Here is a 16,925-nt window from a genome sequence, read left to right as displayed (position 1 = left end):
AGTAAAGAATAGGGTATAAAAGATATAACCCATAAGATGTCTTAGGTTAAAGAAGCAGGTGTAGATTTGGGTGTGGATGGTTGGGGCATGTCCTCACCAACTTTTGGGAAAGCTGAAATATACCCACCAACATTTATGCCCATTCATCTGAAATTAGGAAGACTGCTATTGAAAGTCACTGTATGAAGACTGTAAGAATTACGGTAGCTACGGAATCTATCTCAGCATTCCGTTCAATATCATCCTGTCAAGTCTCATCTCGTGAATTGTTGACTAGGAGGTCAAAAATTGCAGAACATTTTGGATATCTAAAAAAAGAACAGGAAGTTGGTGAAGACGGATAGCCCATCCAATTGGTAATAATCGTGAAACCTGAAATAGAGACAACTGGTTTGGTTCAGTTCTCTTGGTGCTGACTGTTCAATAGAGAACAAAAAGAAACAGACCATGAATGGTAAGGTTGGTTACAGGCTATGTTCTCAAATCCACATAACATTTTAGTGGGAAATGCCAATGTAAATGGGAAATATTTACGTCAATCAAGTTTACGGTACAAACCTGAATATAACCTCAGCACCCACCTTGAACGCAACTTACATTTTGAGCACCCGCAAAATAATACAGTTTCCAAATTAACACATATTACAATAGAGCCAAGCAACCATGCCAATTCACATTCACATTTTACAGAATGCAAAAGTCCTTATTATAAGTAGCCTATCATACTCCACAAATGGCAATTTTGCTCATTGGGAAGATCAATATTGACAGCATTTTTTGTTTTGTTTTTGCACCATTCTTTGCAAACTCCAGAGACGAGTGTGCGTGAAAATCCCAGGAGGTAAGCAGTTTCTGAGATACTCAAACCACCCTGTCTGCCACCAACAATCATTCCAAGGTCAAAGTCACTTAGATCAAAGTTTTTTTATGTGAACATTAACTGAAGCACCTGACCCATATCTACATGATTGTATGCATTGCACTGCTGCTACACAATAGGCTGATGAGATAATCACATGAATAAGTAGGTGTAATAAAGTTCCTAATAAAGTGCTCGGTGAGTGTAAGTCAGGGGATAGGCACAGTTTCTAGGTTAGGTACATTAAATGATAGACAGCCCCAGCAAAGCACATCTATTGTCAGAAATGTGCTGCTACCAATCAGTTTACAGGAGGCCTTGGTCAGAAAGAGATTGAGAATCTGGAACTGAGACTAGGACAAGACTCACCAAGTAGCATCTCGTAGAGGAAGACTCCCACAGACCACCAGTCGCATTCACGCCCATAGTAACCTTCACCCCCCTGTGACTTTAACACTTCGGGAGAAATGTAGTCAGGAGTTCCCACGGCTGTGTCACAACGTACTTTGCCTGCCTGCAGAAGGACAAACAGGGAAACATGTTCAACACTGAGTGTATCAAATTATCATTCTGCTTGAATACTGCACATGTCACTGGAGGCAGTTGTACAAATGTACAAAATTACAAGTATATTGCTTGCTGTCATTCTTTTAATGGGATAGGACATTTTTGAGGTTATGGCAAAGAATATGGGATATCCTACCAAGCAAAAAGATACATGGAATAATGCTTTTAAATTTGGCTGAAACACAGCATCATTAATGGATTAATTATTGAAAACATACAGTGGGCTCCAGAATTGTTGGCACCCTTAATAAATCCATCCATCCATCCATTATCTTAACCCGCTTATCCTGAACAGGGTCGCAGGGGGGCTGGAGCCTATCCCAGCATACATTGGGCCAAAGGCAGGAATACACCCTGGACTGTGGGAGGAAACCGGAGTACCCGGAGGAAACCCACGCAAACACGGGGAGAAAATGCAAACTCCGCACAGAGAGGCCCCGGCCGACGGAGATTCAAACCCAGGACCTCCTTGCTGAGGCGGCACCCACCCTTGATAAATATATTTTTTAAATTATGTAAACTAAAAGATAATAGTTAGTACTTTATTGATTGATTCGATGGAATCAACAAAGTCTTACATTTTTCAAGTAATAACAGGTTCCACAATTATTGGAACCCCTGGTTTAATAGTTTCTTTTTGTCCACAACTTTTTAGAATTATTGATATCCTTGGGGCAGCACGGATGGTGAATGGTGTGTGTGCCCTGCGATGGACTGGCGACCTGTCCAGGGTGTATTCCTGCCTTTGGCCCAATGTATGCTGGGATAGGCTCCAGCCCCCTGCGACCCTGTTCAGGATAAGCGGGTTAGGATAATGAATGAATGAATGAATGAATGAATAAATGAATGATATCCTTGGGATACCCCCTTCTTCAGTTCAGACCACAGGTTTGTCATGAGACTTAAGTCTGAGGATTGAGATGGCAATTGCAGAATATGGTTGTTGTTTATACTTAACCATTTCTGAGTGGATTTTGATGTATATTTGGAGTCGTTGTCCTACAACCAAGACTCAGTTTCGCAGCAGAGGCAACCAGATTTCCTGGTACTTTGTTGAATTCATTGTGCCATTGATATTATGGCAGTCTGGTCGAAATACACTGTTATAGAGAGGTCAGGAATCAGAAGGGTCAGGACACATTCTGCCCACCAGATGGTACAGCAGCACAGCACATGCTGCATGATGGTCTGTTATGATAGTCTGTTATGTGGGTCTGTAGAATGATGGTCTGTCATGTGGGACTGCAGAGTGATGGCCAGCTTTGTGGGTCTGTAGAATGATGGTCTGTTATGTGGGTTTGAAGAGTGATGGTTATCCATTACCCGCTGGTGCTTAACACGGACCAGTTTATGCTTAATTATGCAAAATTAAGCATACACTTATGCTTGAGTACGCATTAGCCATGCCAGGAGTGTGTTTTTATTAAGGACTGGAGTATATGTTATCAAGGGCTGGAGTATGTGTTTGCCAGGTAGGCCTTGCATGTGTGTCATTAAGGAGTGGAGTGTGTGTGTGTGTTAGCCAGGTCTGTAGTATCGTGTTATTAAGGGCTGGAGTGTGTGTTATGCAAGGAAAGGAAGAGAGGTCTCCTTCTAATATTGATAACTATGCAACCTAGCCCTCACAGAGTCCATCTTCATGCAGGTGCCAAAATCGGCCAGCTTCAGGTGTCCACGCTGGTCTAGCAGCATGTTGTCGGGCTTGATATCACGGTGGATGAAGCCCAGAGTGTGGATGGTGTCGAGAGCCAGCACCACCTCTGCAGTGTAGAACTGGGCCCAGGTCTCCAAAATGTCATATGTGCTGATGAGCGTGACCAGATCTCCGCCTGGCATGTACTCCATTACCATGTACAGGTGCAGGTCATCTTGGAAGGCACAGCACAACTATGAATGAGGGAGGAAATGAGACTTTAGTACCTTATTACAAAAAATTCAATAACATTACAATAACTTCCATCCAGAGTGACTTACAAAACTGGAGAATATTGATGTTTGTCTCAGAAGTGCAAAACTAAACTAACTAACACTAATCAATGGGCCTCGTGCAAGAACATTTTTGTATTCTTATCATGAACTTTTTTAGTATGAAGGGCTTGTACAAATGTGGCATGTCGGATTCAACAAACAAATCTAACTTCAGAAAACAGTCCAAACTGAAGATGTCCATTACAATACTATATATACGGTACTGTAGGTGGGTTGTGTTCGATAGATGGCCAATTGCATTAACAAAAATAAGGGCCATCTCACGTAGTCGGTAGCTGATTGGGTAGGCTGTGGTTCGTTGGTTTTTGGAAAAACATTATAATATGGTGGACAGTTGAGAAACTTTACCTTATTCTTCGTAAATCTAATAATTTTTTCTCACACCCAAAGTGCTTTACAGTGATGAGGGGGAAACTTGTCTGAACCACCACCAATATGCAACACCCACCTGAGTAATGCAATGGCAGTTATTTTGCTCCAGAATGCTCACCACATAATGAATGGAATGCATGTTTACATGTTTCGTAGGATAGGACAGACAACTTGTAAAAATGAGCTCTCAAAGTTCTCTTAAATCACTCATTTTAAGAGATTTAAACGATTTAGGGACAAATCTGTTCAGATGAAGGATTCTTGAGGATGAGGATCAATAGGGTTGCCGGTTCAAACCCCCGCCCAGGCTGTGTCGAAGTGTCCCTGAGCAAGACACCTAACCCCTAAACGCTCCTGATGAGCTGGTCGGTGCCTTGCATGGCAGCCAATCGCCATCGGTGAGTGAGTGTGTGTATGAATGGGTGAATGAGAAGCATCAATTATACAGCTCTTTGGATAAAGGCGCTATATAAATGCCAACCATTTACCTTTTATAAATTAGCAAAAATGTCTACAAAAATGATTTAACTACTGGAAATCCATTGAGAACGTGTTCACCTTGCAAGTGTGGTGTGAGAGAAAACAGGGATAAAGTCCCTGGACAGTTTTTGTGTTCAGGGCCTTGCTCAAGTATCCAACAGCAGGGTTATTTTTTCATTTCGGGACCCAACTTCATTTCTCCAGATGCAGGTCAGCATCTATGCCCTCATGCATCAGCCCTATATGCCAAGCAGGGTCTCAAACTAGCAACTCTACAGTTGAACACCCTACTACTAGGCTACCCTGCTGCTGAATAACAAAAAATAAAACGCTCCTAAATTCAGAATTAAGAGAGTTATTCGATAGAGATTAAAGGGAGTGTTTTATGAAGCTACATCTGGTTCCGGGTTCAAGTTCCTCACCTGGACAATCCAGGGGCTGTCACTGAAGGCCATGATATCTCTCTCCTCCCAATAGAAGGCTGACTCTGAGCGCTTGATCATCTCAAATTTACTGAGCTGTTTCATGGCGTAGACCTTCTTAGAGACTCGGTGACGTACCTGCACAGAAAAACAGAGTACAAAATCACATTTGCTCTGCAAATGGGAAATTGAGATTTCATTTTAAATCAGGGGAGATTTAAGGATTTCTCACCAGCTGCACCTCGCCAAAGGCCCCCCTGCCAATCACCTTCACCAAGTCAAAGTCATCAGGGCCCACCTGCAGCTCTCTCATGTTCCCCATCACTCTTTCATCTGTAGGAACACACTGTGTCACTCATTTACAGGAATATACACTCTCATCTAAAAGAAAACACAGGGACATGATGTCATTTGTGATTCGATGCGGTAAAGGGGGTATCATTGTGCAGGTCTCAACTATACAGCATGCTTGAAAAACATTGTCAGATTGGATTTCGGTCAAAAATAAGCACAGATCTGGAATCTAGATATACTCATTCACCTGTAAATCCATTATGTGTCACAATGTCCCAATTTTTTAAAATATATATACCTCCTGGTGCAGGACAATGCCTGGCCTCATGTGGCCAGAGTATGTAGGCAGTTCCTGGATGAGGAAGGCATTGATGCCCTCACATTCCCCTGACCTAAATCCAATTGAGCACCTATGGGACGTTATGTATCGGTGCATCTGACGCCGCCAAGTACTGCCACAGACTGTCCAGGAGCTCACTGATGCCCTGATCCAGGTCTGGGAGGAGATCCTCCAGGACACCATCCGCCGATTCATCAGGAGCATGCCCAAATGTTGTTGGGAGTGCGTACAGGCACGCGGGGGCCATACACATTACTCAGTCGCATTACGAGTTGCCCTGATAAAATTGGATCAGCCTGTGATTTCAATTTTTTACTTTGATTTTCGGTGTGATTTTGAATCTAGCCCACAATGGGTTGATGATTTTGGTTTCCTTTCACTGTTGTTAAGTCTTTTGTTAAGTATTTTGTTCTCAACAAATGATACATGTACATCAGTAAAGATTTTCAACTTGAATAAATCATTCATCAAGATCAGATGTGTCCTTTAAGTTTCCCTTAATTTTTTTGAGCAGTGTATATATATTAAATCTAGCTGGTTGGGTCTGATCGCTTTCCCTGCCAGTTCTCTGTTCACAAAATGTCACTATTGTCACAGCCCTTTCACTTGCTGCATTAACAGTTGAAAAGCAGATTTCCTAAATATATGAAAAAGGCTTAAAATATATGTGCTTTTAACAATCTAAAAAATGAACCCATTAAAGAAATTACAGGAAGTTTGGGGCATTTTCAGTTGGAAATGTGAACTGAATGGCTAACCCACAGAAATAAATTGTGCAATAAAAGCGTGTCATTAACTTGATGAGGACTTTAGGGTTGGATGAATTATTGTGGGCAGCTAAAGCTATAGCAAACATGACAAAAGCAGCCATTGTTTTCTTTTTTTACAATATTCTTTTATCATCATCACCAAGAGACATCATCAGAAACAAGCGCAAAACAGGGCTGCGTCTCAAACATCGAAAATGCTGACTTCTTACGCAGAATGCATTGAGCGCTGTCCCATTTGGAAAAAAGTTTGGAAAAAAATTATTCCTTCTAAGGAGCCTTCATTTGGATCATTTTTAAGGCAGCATGTATGTGTCAAACCATGTCGAGCAGCGAGCTGGTCTGAACTGCTCAACCAGCTACCAGCTGTTCCAAGACCTAGCTTGAGCTGTTTTTTCAGCAGGGCGCTCATCAAGTAATCGCCTTACTTTTCCTGCAGAGGCAGCAGCTCTTTATTTTCGGTCACTATGGGTGCAGAAATGGGCCAGTTTGTACACCTAGGTCACTTATAGGTGAAAATGTGTAAAAATAGCTCACAAAACTTTGAAGGTTGATTTCTCAAAACCAGTTCTGTCAGACACATATTTTAACAAGCCATATCTCCACAATTGATCGGTCAATTGCAACACGCCATACATTTTTTGTTGCTCTGATCGTATAGTTTTAAATCAAACTGAAAAAAAAAGTAAACCTTTTCAATGATACCCCTTTGACCATGTTCAGTCACATTTACAGAAACATTTGCAGGGTTATACCTTCATCTACAGGAACATACACAGGACCATAATCATCAACATGAATACACACAGGGTCACATGCACTCATCTAAAGGAACACACTGGGCCATGCGCTCATCTACAGGGACAGGGGTGGATCAGGGGTGGCCGGGGCAACTGCTGTTAAATACCTGGCCACAGCTGTTGACCAAAAGCCCCCAGAAAAACCATAGATACGATTTTATATCCAAAGCAAATTATAGAAAAGCCGTGTACTGTGGATCTTTGAGCACAGCACCAGCACACGCACCTCCCACTCCATTTCATCACAGCGTCTCTCAAATTTCCCTACCTGTCTGACGGGTGAACGTTATTCAAATAACTTTGACTATTCTTTCTTTGTCTACTGAATTATTTGAAGAATGAGGAATAGCAATGTTCTCTTTACGTTATCCTAGGAATAGGTTGTCACAGTGTTACCGCTTTGATACTGGTCTTACCTCCCTCTACATTCTTTTTAAATTGATCTTTGGTCAGTTTTCATCGATTTTCCTTTATTAACAAGTGTGCCAATGATCTGAATAAGACACTGGTAGGTAAACACACAACTTTTTTCATCATTCTGTGGAGTTTAAATGATACATTTTACAGTGCAACATACAAGTCTGCCAAGCTTTGCGAATAATTCTACATCAGTAAAGTTGAGACACAGGCTACTATTAATTTATATACTGGACAAAATATTATATTCCACAATATTATAAAATATCAATATTTTGTCCGGCATTGACATCGGAGTAGGAGTAACTATGCTATTTAACTGTAGCATATTTAACTACAGTGCAGTCCGTAAATTAATGAATTAATGATAAAATAAAATAAAATTGTTTAAAGTGTAGACAGTCAAGTTTAATCTGATGGTATTCACATCCATATTCGTTGATTTGTGTAGGAATTACATCCCTTTTCATACATAGCCTGTGTATTTTAGAGACCAAAAGTAATTGGACAGCTGTTTCTGATTAGTAACATGTATTCAATCCCTTCCTTAGTGCAGTTGACGACCATAATAAATAAAAAGACCTGTTCAACAGATCAGAAACATTTAGGAGGCAGGACATGGGTGTGTCAGTGACTACTCTACACAGAAGACTTCACAAACAAATCTACAGAGGCTACATAACAAGATGCAAATCAATAGTTAGCTACAAAAAGGATAGCCAATTTGCTAAGAAATATCTAAAAGAGCCTGCAGAGTTCTGGAAAAGGGTCTTTTGGACAGATGAGAGCAAGATTAACTTGTATCAGAGTGATGACAAGAGCAAAGTGGAGAGGCTAAAATGGAGAACTGCCCAAGAAGCAAAGCACCATCATTGGTTAAACATGGTGGTGGGGGTCTTATAGTTTGGGCAAGTACGGCTAGCTTTTACTTCCTACACCTAGATTTGTTAAGACATCAGATTTTACTTCCTAGTATCACAAAAGCATCACAAAAGAACAATGCAACAGTTTTGTGATGTCAATGGGTCACAGGCCATGAATGCATGCAGGGCCATACGACACGAGATTTCAGAATCTCAGCTTTCACTGTGAGACCACATGGCCTGTGACCCATTGACATCACAAAACTGTTGCATTGTTCTTTTGTGATGCTTTTTCAGGCTTTTACTGCAGCCTCTTTCAGTTTGGTGGGGGGGGGTCCCTTCAATCTGAAATGCATGCTAAATTGGGTTAAGGTCTGGTGATTGATTTGACCAGTCTAAAACCTTCTACTTTTTCTCCATAACAAAGTCCTTTGTTGTAATGGCAGAGTGTTTTGTGTTATTGTCTTGCTGCATGATGAAATTCCTCCCAATTAGTTTGGACATTTTCTCTGCAAATTGGCAGACAGATTGTTTTTGGAGACTTCTGAATTCATCCTAATCTCAGTAAAGGTTATTGAACCCACTCCAGAAGCAGCCATGCAAGCCCAAGCCATGACACTTCCTTCCCCGTGCTTCACAGATGTGCTCATATGTTTTGGATCATGAGCAGATCCCTTTTTTCTCCACACATAGGCCTTTCCATCAATTTGGTAGGAGTTACTTTGTTCCAGAACTTTGTGCTTATTTGCAAATTGTAATCTCGCCTTTCCGATTCTTACGACTGATGAGTGGTTTGCATCTTGTGGTATAGCCTGTATATTGCTGCTCTAAGTCTTCTTTGAACAGTTGATTAAGATACCATCACCCCTGCCCCGTGGAGATTGTTTGTGGTGTCACTGAGCTCTCACAATGATTCTGTCATCAACTACTGTTGTTTTCCTTGTTCCTACTGTTGCTCAGTACGGCAGCATTTTTTTCCAGGGTTTTCAGGACATTCCAAGTTGCTGTACAAGCTATCCTCAATGCTTCTGCAATAGATTTCCCCTCTTTTCTAAGCTTCAAAATGGCTTGCATTTCTCCCAAAGATAGCTCTCCAACATGTTGGATTATCTTTTCTAACACAAATACAGTATTCACAGGCAAACCCAAGGCTAATACCAAGACTAGGCATTCAGAAGTATCTATTGCTTAACCAATCAATCTAACAGGACACATCTGGGCAACAAGAAACACCTCTCAATCGCATGTTCAAATACTTTTCCTCACCTAAAAATTGGGTGGTCTGAAACAAAATGTGATCTGTTCTAAATTCTAACAAATCTAGATTAAAAATACCAGGAAATAAAAGCGGAAATTTGGGTCTGTCATCTCATGTACATCTTTTGACCTCAAACTCAATTTTTTTCAGTGTATAGCAAAAACAAAGTAATTGACCTTGCTGTTCCAATACTTTTGGAGGGGACTGCATTTCAACAGCAGCATTCCAACATGACTCACGGAGATAGTACTTACATCTTCTTAAAAAGGCTGCAATGTTTTTGTTTTTCCTTAGCACAGGGTAGTTCAAATCTAAAACCAATGCATTCATGGAATCCTGAAAATGGAGAAGAGACTTACATGAGCAAACAACATGAATAAAGACAAGTATACTGTACATGAGTATGAGTATAATTTTGACATTGTGAAAAGCAGTTAAGTGGACATAGTGTGTCAATGAGGACATTCTCAAATATCCAAGCCCTTTTTAGATTGTCATGCTCATATCATACCAGTCATAGCTTCCATTTCATTTCATATCATATATAGCTCAGTCTGGTCCAATGCCACTGTGGCCAGGAGACCTATAAAGTGCTGCATAAAAGCCTTCAGAACTGGCCTCCATGAAATGATACAGACTACACCATAGAAATGTGGCGTGAACCACTGAGATATGGTACAGTCTACAGACCACACCATAGAGAAGTGATATTATGAACCACAGAGACATGTTACAGACCACACCATAAAGACATGAAATGAATCACACCATAGGGACATGACATGGGCCACATAATAGAGACATGGAATGGACCATACCATAGAGACACTGAATATACCAGACCATAGAGACGTGATATGGTCTACACCATAGAGATGTGATATGGATCACACTATTAGAGACATGATATCAACCACACTATAGAGACAAGGTATGGACCACGTATGGCCCATGTCATATCTATACAACAGTATTGACTACAGAGACATGGCATAGACCACAGTTAACTTACATGGTAACATCACAAAATTTACCCTACTGTCTATATGTTGTATGAATGAAAAGCCCATAGGCTATCTGTTACACAGGCGAGACAAATGGGAGGTCCAGACTCAAATAATGCCTCCCATCAATAAAAGCACAGAATCACGTCATGCATCACAGAATCACAGAATCATCATCTTGAATCATTTCATGAAATCCATCAATCTGTGTGAATGATGCTGATTTACGAGATTACATTCATTTAGTAGATGCTTTTACCCAGAGTGACTTACAGTATTGGAGAAACATAAGTGAATTCACCTGAACTCCCACCTCCCTAGAAGCAAAAACCCCAGATCATGTGACAGGGGTATGAAAGCCTTCATTTCATTCATATCTACCTCCATGGTGCAGTCCCCAAGGAGAGGGATAAACCCAGGCCCAGTTCTATTCCCTCATACTCCCAGTAATGACATCTTCCTAATAAACAATGTTTGTAAACCTACTTACATTATTAGGGCAGGGAGACTCAGAGAGAAGCCTGGGGCCATGATCAGTTTCCAGTTCAGTGCTTCCATTATACTGAAAAGTGGCAAGGCTGGTGAGAACAAGTATGAAAAGGGAAATTTGACTGCAGTACTGAGGGTGAGGATATCCTTCTGGGTGACTGGGTGAGTATTCCTCTTTGCGATTCAGGTACAGAACAGTCCTTATCGTTTAAATATGTCTTCTCTCCACCGTGTGGAAATAGTAGCACAGTCCAGGAGCTATATCAGGACAGACTCGTCACTACACTGCAACTTTTCTGGACTCAGAGTGGGGTAATATGAGCTCCTCCATGGGACTCAGACACAAGCGTGTTTCAAAACAGCACTGACCCGTGTTAGCCGTTAAGCTATGTTATTGGGCAGGGTGGGGGTAGAGACTCAAAAAGTAATAGGAACCCCTCTATTGGATCCAGACAAACAAGTTTAGAAACTGCACTGAGTTTCTGAGTTTGTGTTAGCCATTGAACCGCATTAGTAGGGGAGTGGGTGGGTGGGGGACCACCGAGTCACAGGATAATAGGAACCCCTCTATTGAATCCAGACAAACAGGTTGTTTCAAAATAGCATATTTGGGTAAACACTGACTAGTGTTGGTATATACAGTGGGCTCCAGAATTATTGGCACCCCTAATAAAAATGGAGAAAAACGGCTGCATATAATAAACAACATGGACAATGATCTATGTTTTATGTTCAAACATACCGGAACACAATATACTTTTATTTCAGTACTCATCTCATGATTCAGTGTTTTCTATTTAGAAATCTAATTTTTGTGCCAAAATTACACCCCTAACAATTATTGTAAATAAAATCAAACAAAGTGAAATTGGCAATATAATTAAACTTTAATGTAGCTAATCCCAGTCTACAGGAACTATATTGCAACTTCCTGTTTCACTAGAGTATAAAAACATGGTAAATCCCTTTGTCAAGCATGGGAAAAGCCAAAGAATTGTCAATTTCGAAGACACAGATGGTAAATGACCATCGCAAGTCAGGTAATGGGTACAAGAAAATAAATAAATGGTTAAACATACCACTTAGCACTGAAAGGGCAATACGAAAAAGGGATGGAATGCATATGGAATGGTTGCAAACTTGCAAGTGCATGTTATCCCCACGGACAGTAAGGAAAATGGTGAGGGAGGCCGGAAGTAAACCAAGGATTGCAGTTTAAGAATTGCAGAGATTGCTTGTTTCTTGGAGTCACCAAGTATAAAAAAAAACATGCAATAGCACCTCCATGCCAGCAAACTCTTTGGAAGCGTGGCACGAAGACAGCTGTTACTGAGCACAATAAATAAAACCAAGCATCTTGAGTTTGCCAAACCTCATTGGAATTATGACTGGAAGAGAGTGTTATGGTCAGATGAGACCAAAATGTTACGTTTTGACCATACACACCATCAACATGTTTGGCAGCAATATGGAATGCATACAAGGGGAAGCACCTCATACCTACTGTCAAATGACTCCAAGCATACATCAAAATCCACACAGAAATGGTTAAGTAAAAACAACAAACATGTTCTGCAATGGCCATCTCAGTCTCCAGACTTAAGTCCCACAAAAAACCTGCAGTTGGAACGAAGAGGGGGGTATCCCAAAAATATCAATGATTCTGAAAAGTTCTGCATGGAGGAAGGGTCAAAAATCCCTCCAAATGTGTTCTGTAACCTTATCATAAATTATATGAAAAGACTCAGTGGTGTTTGCACAAATATTAATCAAGGGGTGCCAATAATTGTGGAACCGTTTCTTTGGAGGATTTTTTTAATGTAAGACTTTGGCTGAATCCATCAGATTATTAATAAAGCGCACCACTTTTTTACGCCTGTCAATAACTGCATTATTGTTTTAGTTTACAGCACTTTTTGTGAAGATTTATCAGACCAATAATTCTGGAGCCCACTGTAGGCTCATTTGATTTTGTACATCCAGTATCAATGAAGAATAGGAGGAATTTTTGCCTTTTCTTTATCTCATTTGTGCAGACTTTAATATGCACAGTATAAATGGAGGAAAGTGGGGTGGTGTTAGCCAAAGGTCAAACAGATGAGTCAAGATCATGTGGGAGGAGAAATACATACCACTGCCATCTCTCTACACCCCCTGCGCTCCATAAAGACATTCATATCTATAAATACAGGCTGACTCTGCCTTCAAACACACCAGCACATGCATACTCTACACATAATGCCTTATGAATTTAAGGAAGGCACTTGCCTTCACTTGAATAGCACAAGCAAGTAAAACAGTTTGTGTGCGTGTCTGTGTGTCTGTTATGAGTCAGCGTAAAACAAAAAAAAAAAACAAGGAAAACTTGAATGGATAATGTAATTCAAGTAGGGCAGAAAGCAAGGCATATATCCAAAAACACCACTATTCAGAGACATTATGAAACCACCTAAAGAAGATGGATCACAGTCTTCCAACAAATCAGCTGGTACTGTTGTTCATAACATACATTATCTATCAGGAATGGGCAGAGAATAAAGCACTTGCTTGGATTGTATCACTTCTAGCAACAGTGGCATTTTAAGCTTGTGTTAAAATAACTGTCTTTCAAGACACAGGCCCTTGAGTGCACTTAATTTCAACCATTCACAAAAAGGCAGGAGCAGGGTAGTCTCAAGAGAGGGGAAGTAGGAGACCTGGGTTCTTCCACAACACCAAGGAGGCCAGCCCACTGTATTACTAAACTAACACTAAAGAAGGGGTGCTTAACAACATGGCATTAAATAGGCCGTATCACCTTTAACAAAAGATTTGCTTCATATAAGAACGCATCTTCACGTTTTTACTAGCATTATGAATTGTTTTAAAAAATGTGTAAATAATTTAACATTTAACATGCAATAATTAAAATGTTTTATTACTTAGAGGTTTCATACATTTAGCAAAACAAGGTAAAATTTTCATAAACAAGCATTGACAAGATATTTTATTTCAGGCCTCAGCCTTCATCTCAAACCAGTGAATAAATATTTTTCCATTTTATCATTTGAAAGCTTTCTGTAAATTGCACAAGGCCCCCCGCTAACATATATTATTATTATTATTATTATTATTATTATTATTATTATTATTAAAAGCGCTAAATTGAGCACATATATACGCATATACATTCAGGATTCATGCTGCACACGTTTATGTTGGCCATTCCAGGTGTGGTTTATTTTGAGTTAGATTGGTTTGATTGTAATCAGCATCACAGAATTAAGAATTTCATGACATGATTCAAGATTACCGTGATTCTGTGCTTTTGTTGGTGGGAGGGATTATTTCTATTAAGTCTGGACATCCCCTGTGCCTTGCCTGTGTGACAGATATGGGCCTTTCATTCATACAGCATACAGGCACTTACTGTTAGATAGATTTGGGCTGGGGAACATTGAATGCACTCACAGAAACAGTAAAACATGTCCTTTGATGTCCAGTTTTAAATCTGGACAGACCGTTAATAATCCCACAATCCCATTCACTACGAATTAATGCATTTGCCTTCAAACTTACATTCCAAGCTGTGAAGAATAAACATAACAGAATAACAATGCAACAGAACTAATATAACGGGATTCGCATTGAATTCAAATCGTGATATGTCAAATGTGTTACAAAAGAGGCCACCCATATCATCATAGGAGGGCAAGTGAGTCAATGTCCACTTTGAGTACCGAGCATAGGCTACTGTACAAACTCGCCTGGCTACATTCAGCCTGTCCCTCGGACTACAGAATGACAAGCTGATATATATGTGTGAACTTACAAGTAAACTTTGCATGTTCATCGCGGATCGTGGATCCTTGATCATGGCTTCCAGTTTTTCCACCCTGCTCTCAAGCCTCCTCTCCGCTCCTGACGGCATTTTTACTTCTTCAATGTAGTCCATCAATAGTGTCCCAATCAAAAGAATCACAGCGGCATTCAGGAACGAACGCGTCAGCTATATTACAACTGAGATTTAAAATAGGCTATCTCAAATCAAGCCCCTAAGACACGATGGCACGGTAGCCTATTTAGCGACTTTTCGCAGGTAGAGTGCGACGTTTAGCACTGAAGAGGACAGCCTGTGTGTATATGTCCTCCGTCTCTTCTTCCTCCTTTTGAACCCAAGGTGTCCTGTAGGCTACTTGATTTCAAATCATGTTCCAGTTTCAAACTAGTGCACAATGTTGAAGATTCCGTCTTCCAATACTTATATTATGACACAAACAAGCGGTTGATTATTCCAAAACTAGAGTACCCAAGGAAGTAGGAAGCGTGACAGTTCCAAGTTATTCACAACACCTGTCTTTCGTCGTCGCCCTCCCTATAGGCTATACCTGTTGCTTTTTGTCAAAATTGTAATCCTCAGCAACGACACTATACGTAGCCTATCTCGTAAACGACTTCCTGAAGTCTACCTTCGTTACTACTTTCATTGCAAGAGACTCATGAAGAAGATATGCCCCATCCACAAATAGTTTTTTTTCTGATTGCATTATCTCATTCGTATCTTCGTCGTCACTACCCCGAAACCAACAGTGGACAACTTTCCAAGTTACCTCTGGATAAAAATAACCAATGACACGTATGAACTGACAATGACACGTACCCAATGCTGAGTACGACATATAGGCAGCCTAATAGAGATTAGATTTACCCAAATAATAGCCTACGCTATTGGTTACATACGCTGTACATATTGTACATATCATAATTACCTCATTGAAATGTTTCTCGTTCAAACAAAAAGTAAAAGTAAATAGAGAAAATACAGCTAGTGTGACTGTTAAATTGTTTCCATGAGCCTAGGCGTCAACATATATCAACAGAGCCACACTTATATAATGCATGCATGTCACAAGTATGCAAGTTTTTTTATCGTAAAAACGCACTACCTTACATTTTTTTGCCTACTAAGGTAATATAATACTTATACTTTACTACTTTAGTAGTATCCAGTACAAGGCTCAAGTCACATCCTTTTTTGAATACTGTACTTAAAAAAAAAAACTCCTATATTACTTTACATGAACCAGCACACTATACCTATATTGACTTGAAATATAATGAATACCAATTTGTGGTAGTTAAAATATTGTAAAGACTGACACCTGGTGGGAATTCTTTGTAGAGCAACAGCATTTTTAGAGTACATTGAGAGATAGTATATTCATCAATAAATGTATGTAACAATATATGGACATTTTTTCCACTGAAGAAATTTACATATATATTTTTTATCCTATTTCTTTCTGAATGATGCAAATACCTGATAGTTTGCAAAGACATGCATTGTAGGTGCGTGTGGCAGAGTACTGATTTGTAGCCTGTTCAGGAAGTCTGGTAGATGTAGAATGTAGAATGTAGAAACTTCAATTTCAATTTTAGACTGAAATATTAATTTCTACAATAGTAGTTGATGTACACAAAACACAATATCGCTACAATCTGTCAGTAACAGTACACAGTTCTTTTCTGAAATGTTATTGTCATATCAAATCATTGGTATTAAAATGATGCCAAGTTACAACTAAACTTTGCCAAATATGTTGACTGAATTGCATTTTCTGAATTTTCTTCAAAGACTCAAAGCCTAAGTGTGCTAAAAAATAGCAGAATCCATGAAATAAATAAATGTTTGTAAGAAGTGAAGATCTGTGGTCATTGTAGTTATTTGTGAGGAAAACCCCTGAAAAGTGCCAAAGTATCAGTTCTCTGAGTGGTATGGTACATGGCCTGACAAGGCTGAAAAGATGGCATTCCTGCATTCCCAATACTTTTGTTTGTCTGTTTGTTTTCTACCAAAGCTATGGAAACGAAACACTTCCCCTATTCTGTCTATTGAAAGTATCGTAGCTGTTGTAATGTAGTTTCTGGCCCCTGACAGTAAAATTGAAAGCCATGGGTATAATTTACATTAAAGCCATCGACTGTGTCTGGATGTCAATTAAAGGGAATGGGCGAAACATCTACA

General features: G+C 39.9%; 1 protein-coding gene across 9 annotated transcripts in view; it reads right to left on the bottom strand.

Moving 5' to 3' along the window:
- The window catches only part of LOC133128367 (rho-associated protein kinase 2-like), a 40,468-nt gene extending 24,986 nt beyond the window's left edge, over nucleotides 1–15,482 (bottom strand). For 6 of the 9 annotated variants that reach the window (XM_061241805.1, XM_061241802.1, XM_061241804.1 and 3 more), the window contains exons 1-8: nucleotides 14,733–15,482; nucleotides 14,214–14,281; nucleotides 10,923–11,010; nucleotides 9,683–9,764; nucleotides 4,922–5,022; nucleotides 4,690–4,827; nucleotides 3,053–3,313; nucleotides 1,229–1,373 (exon numbers count right to left, since the gene is read on the bottom strand). In XM_061241805.1, the coding sequence (XP_061097789.1) occupies nucleotides 1,229–1,373; nucleotides 3,053–3,313; nucleotides 4,690–4,827; nucleotides 4,922–5,022; nucleotides 9,683–9,764; nucleotides 10,923–11,010; nucleotides 14,214–14,281; nucleotides 14,733–14,855 (1,006 nt within the window). In that variant the 5' untranslated portion in view covers nucleotides 14,856–15,482. The remainder of the gene's footprint in view (nucleotides 1–1,228; nucleotides 1,374–3,052; nucleotides 3,314–4,689; nucleotides 4,828–4,921; nucleotides 5,023–9,682; nucleotides 9,765–10,922; nucleotides 11,011–14,213; nucleotides 14,282–14,732) is intronic. The other 3 variants (XM_061241808.1, XM_061241811.1, XM_061241810.1) reach the window with 2 other exon arrangements.
- Between the last annotated feature and the right edge of the window lie 1,443 nt (nucleotides 15,483–16,925).

The sequence above is a fragment of the Conger conger genome, chromosome 5 (genome assembly GCF_963514075.1).
Source record: "Conger conger chromosome 5, fConCon1.1, whole genome shotgun sequence".
Lineage (NCBI taxonomy): Eukaryota > Metazoa > Chordata > Actinopteri > Anguilliformes > Congridae > Conger > Conger conger.
Note: the sequence above shows the minus strand (reverse complement) of the source record. Positions and strands in the feature narration are given on the sequence as shown.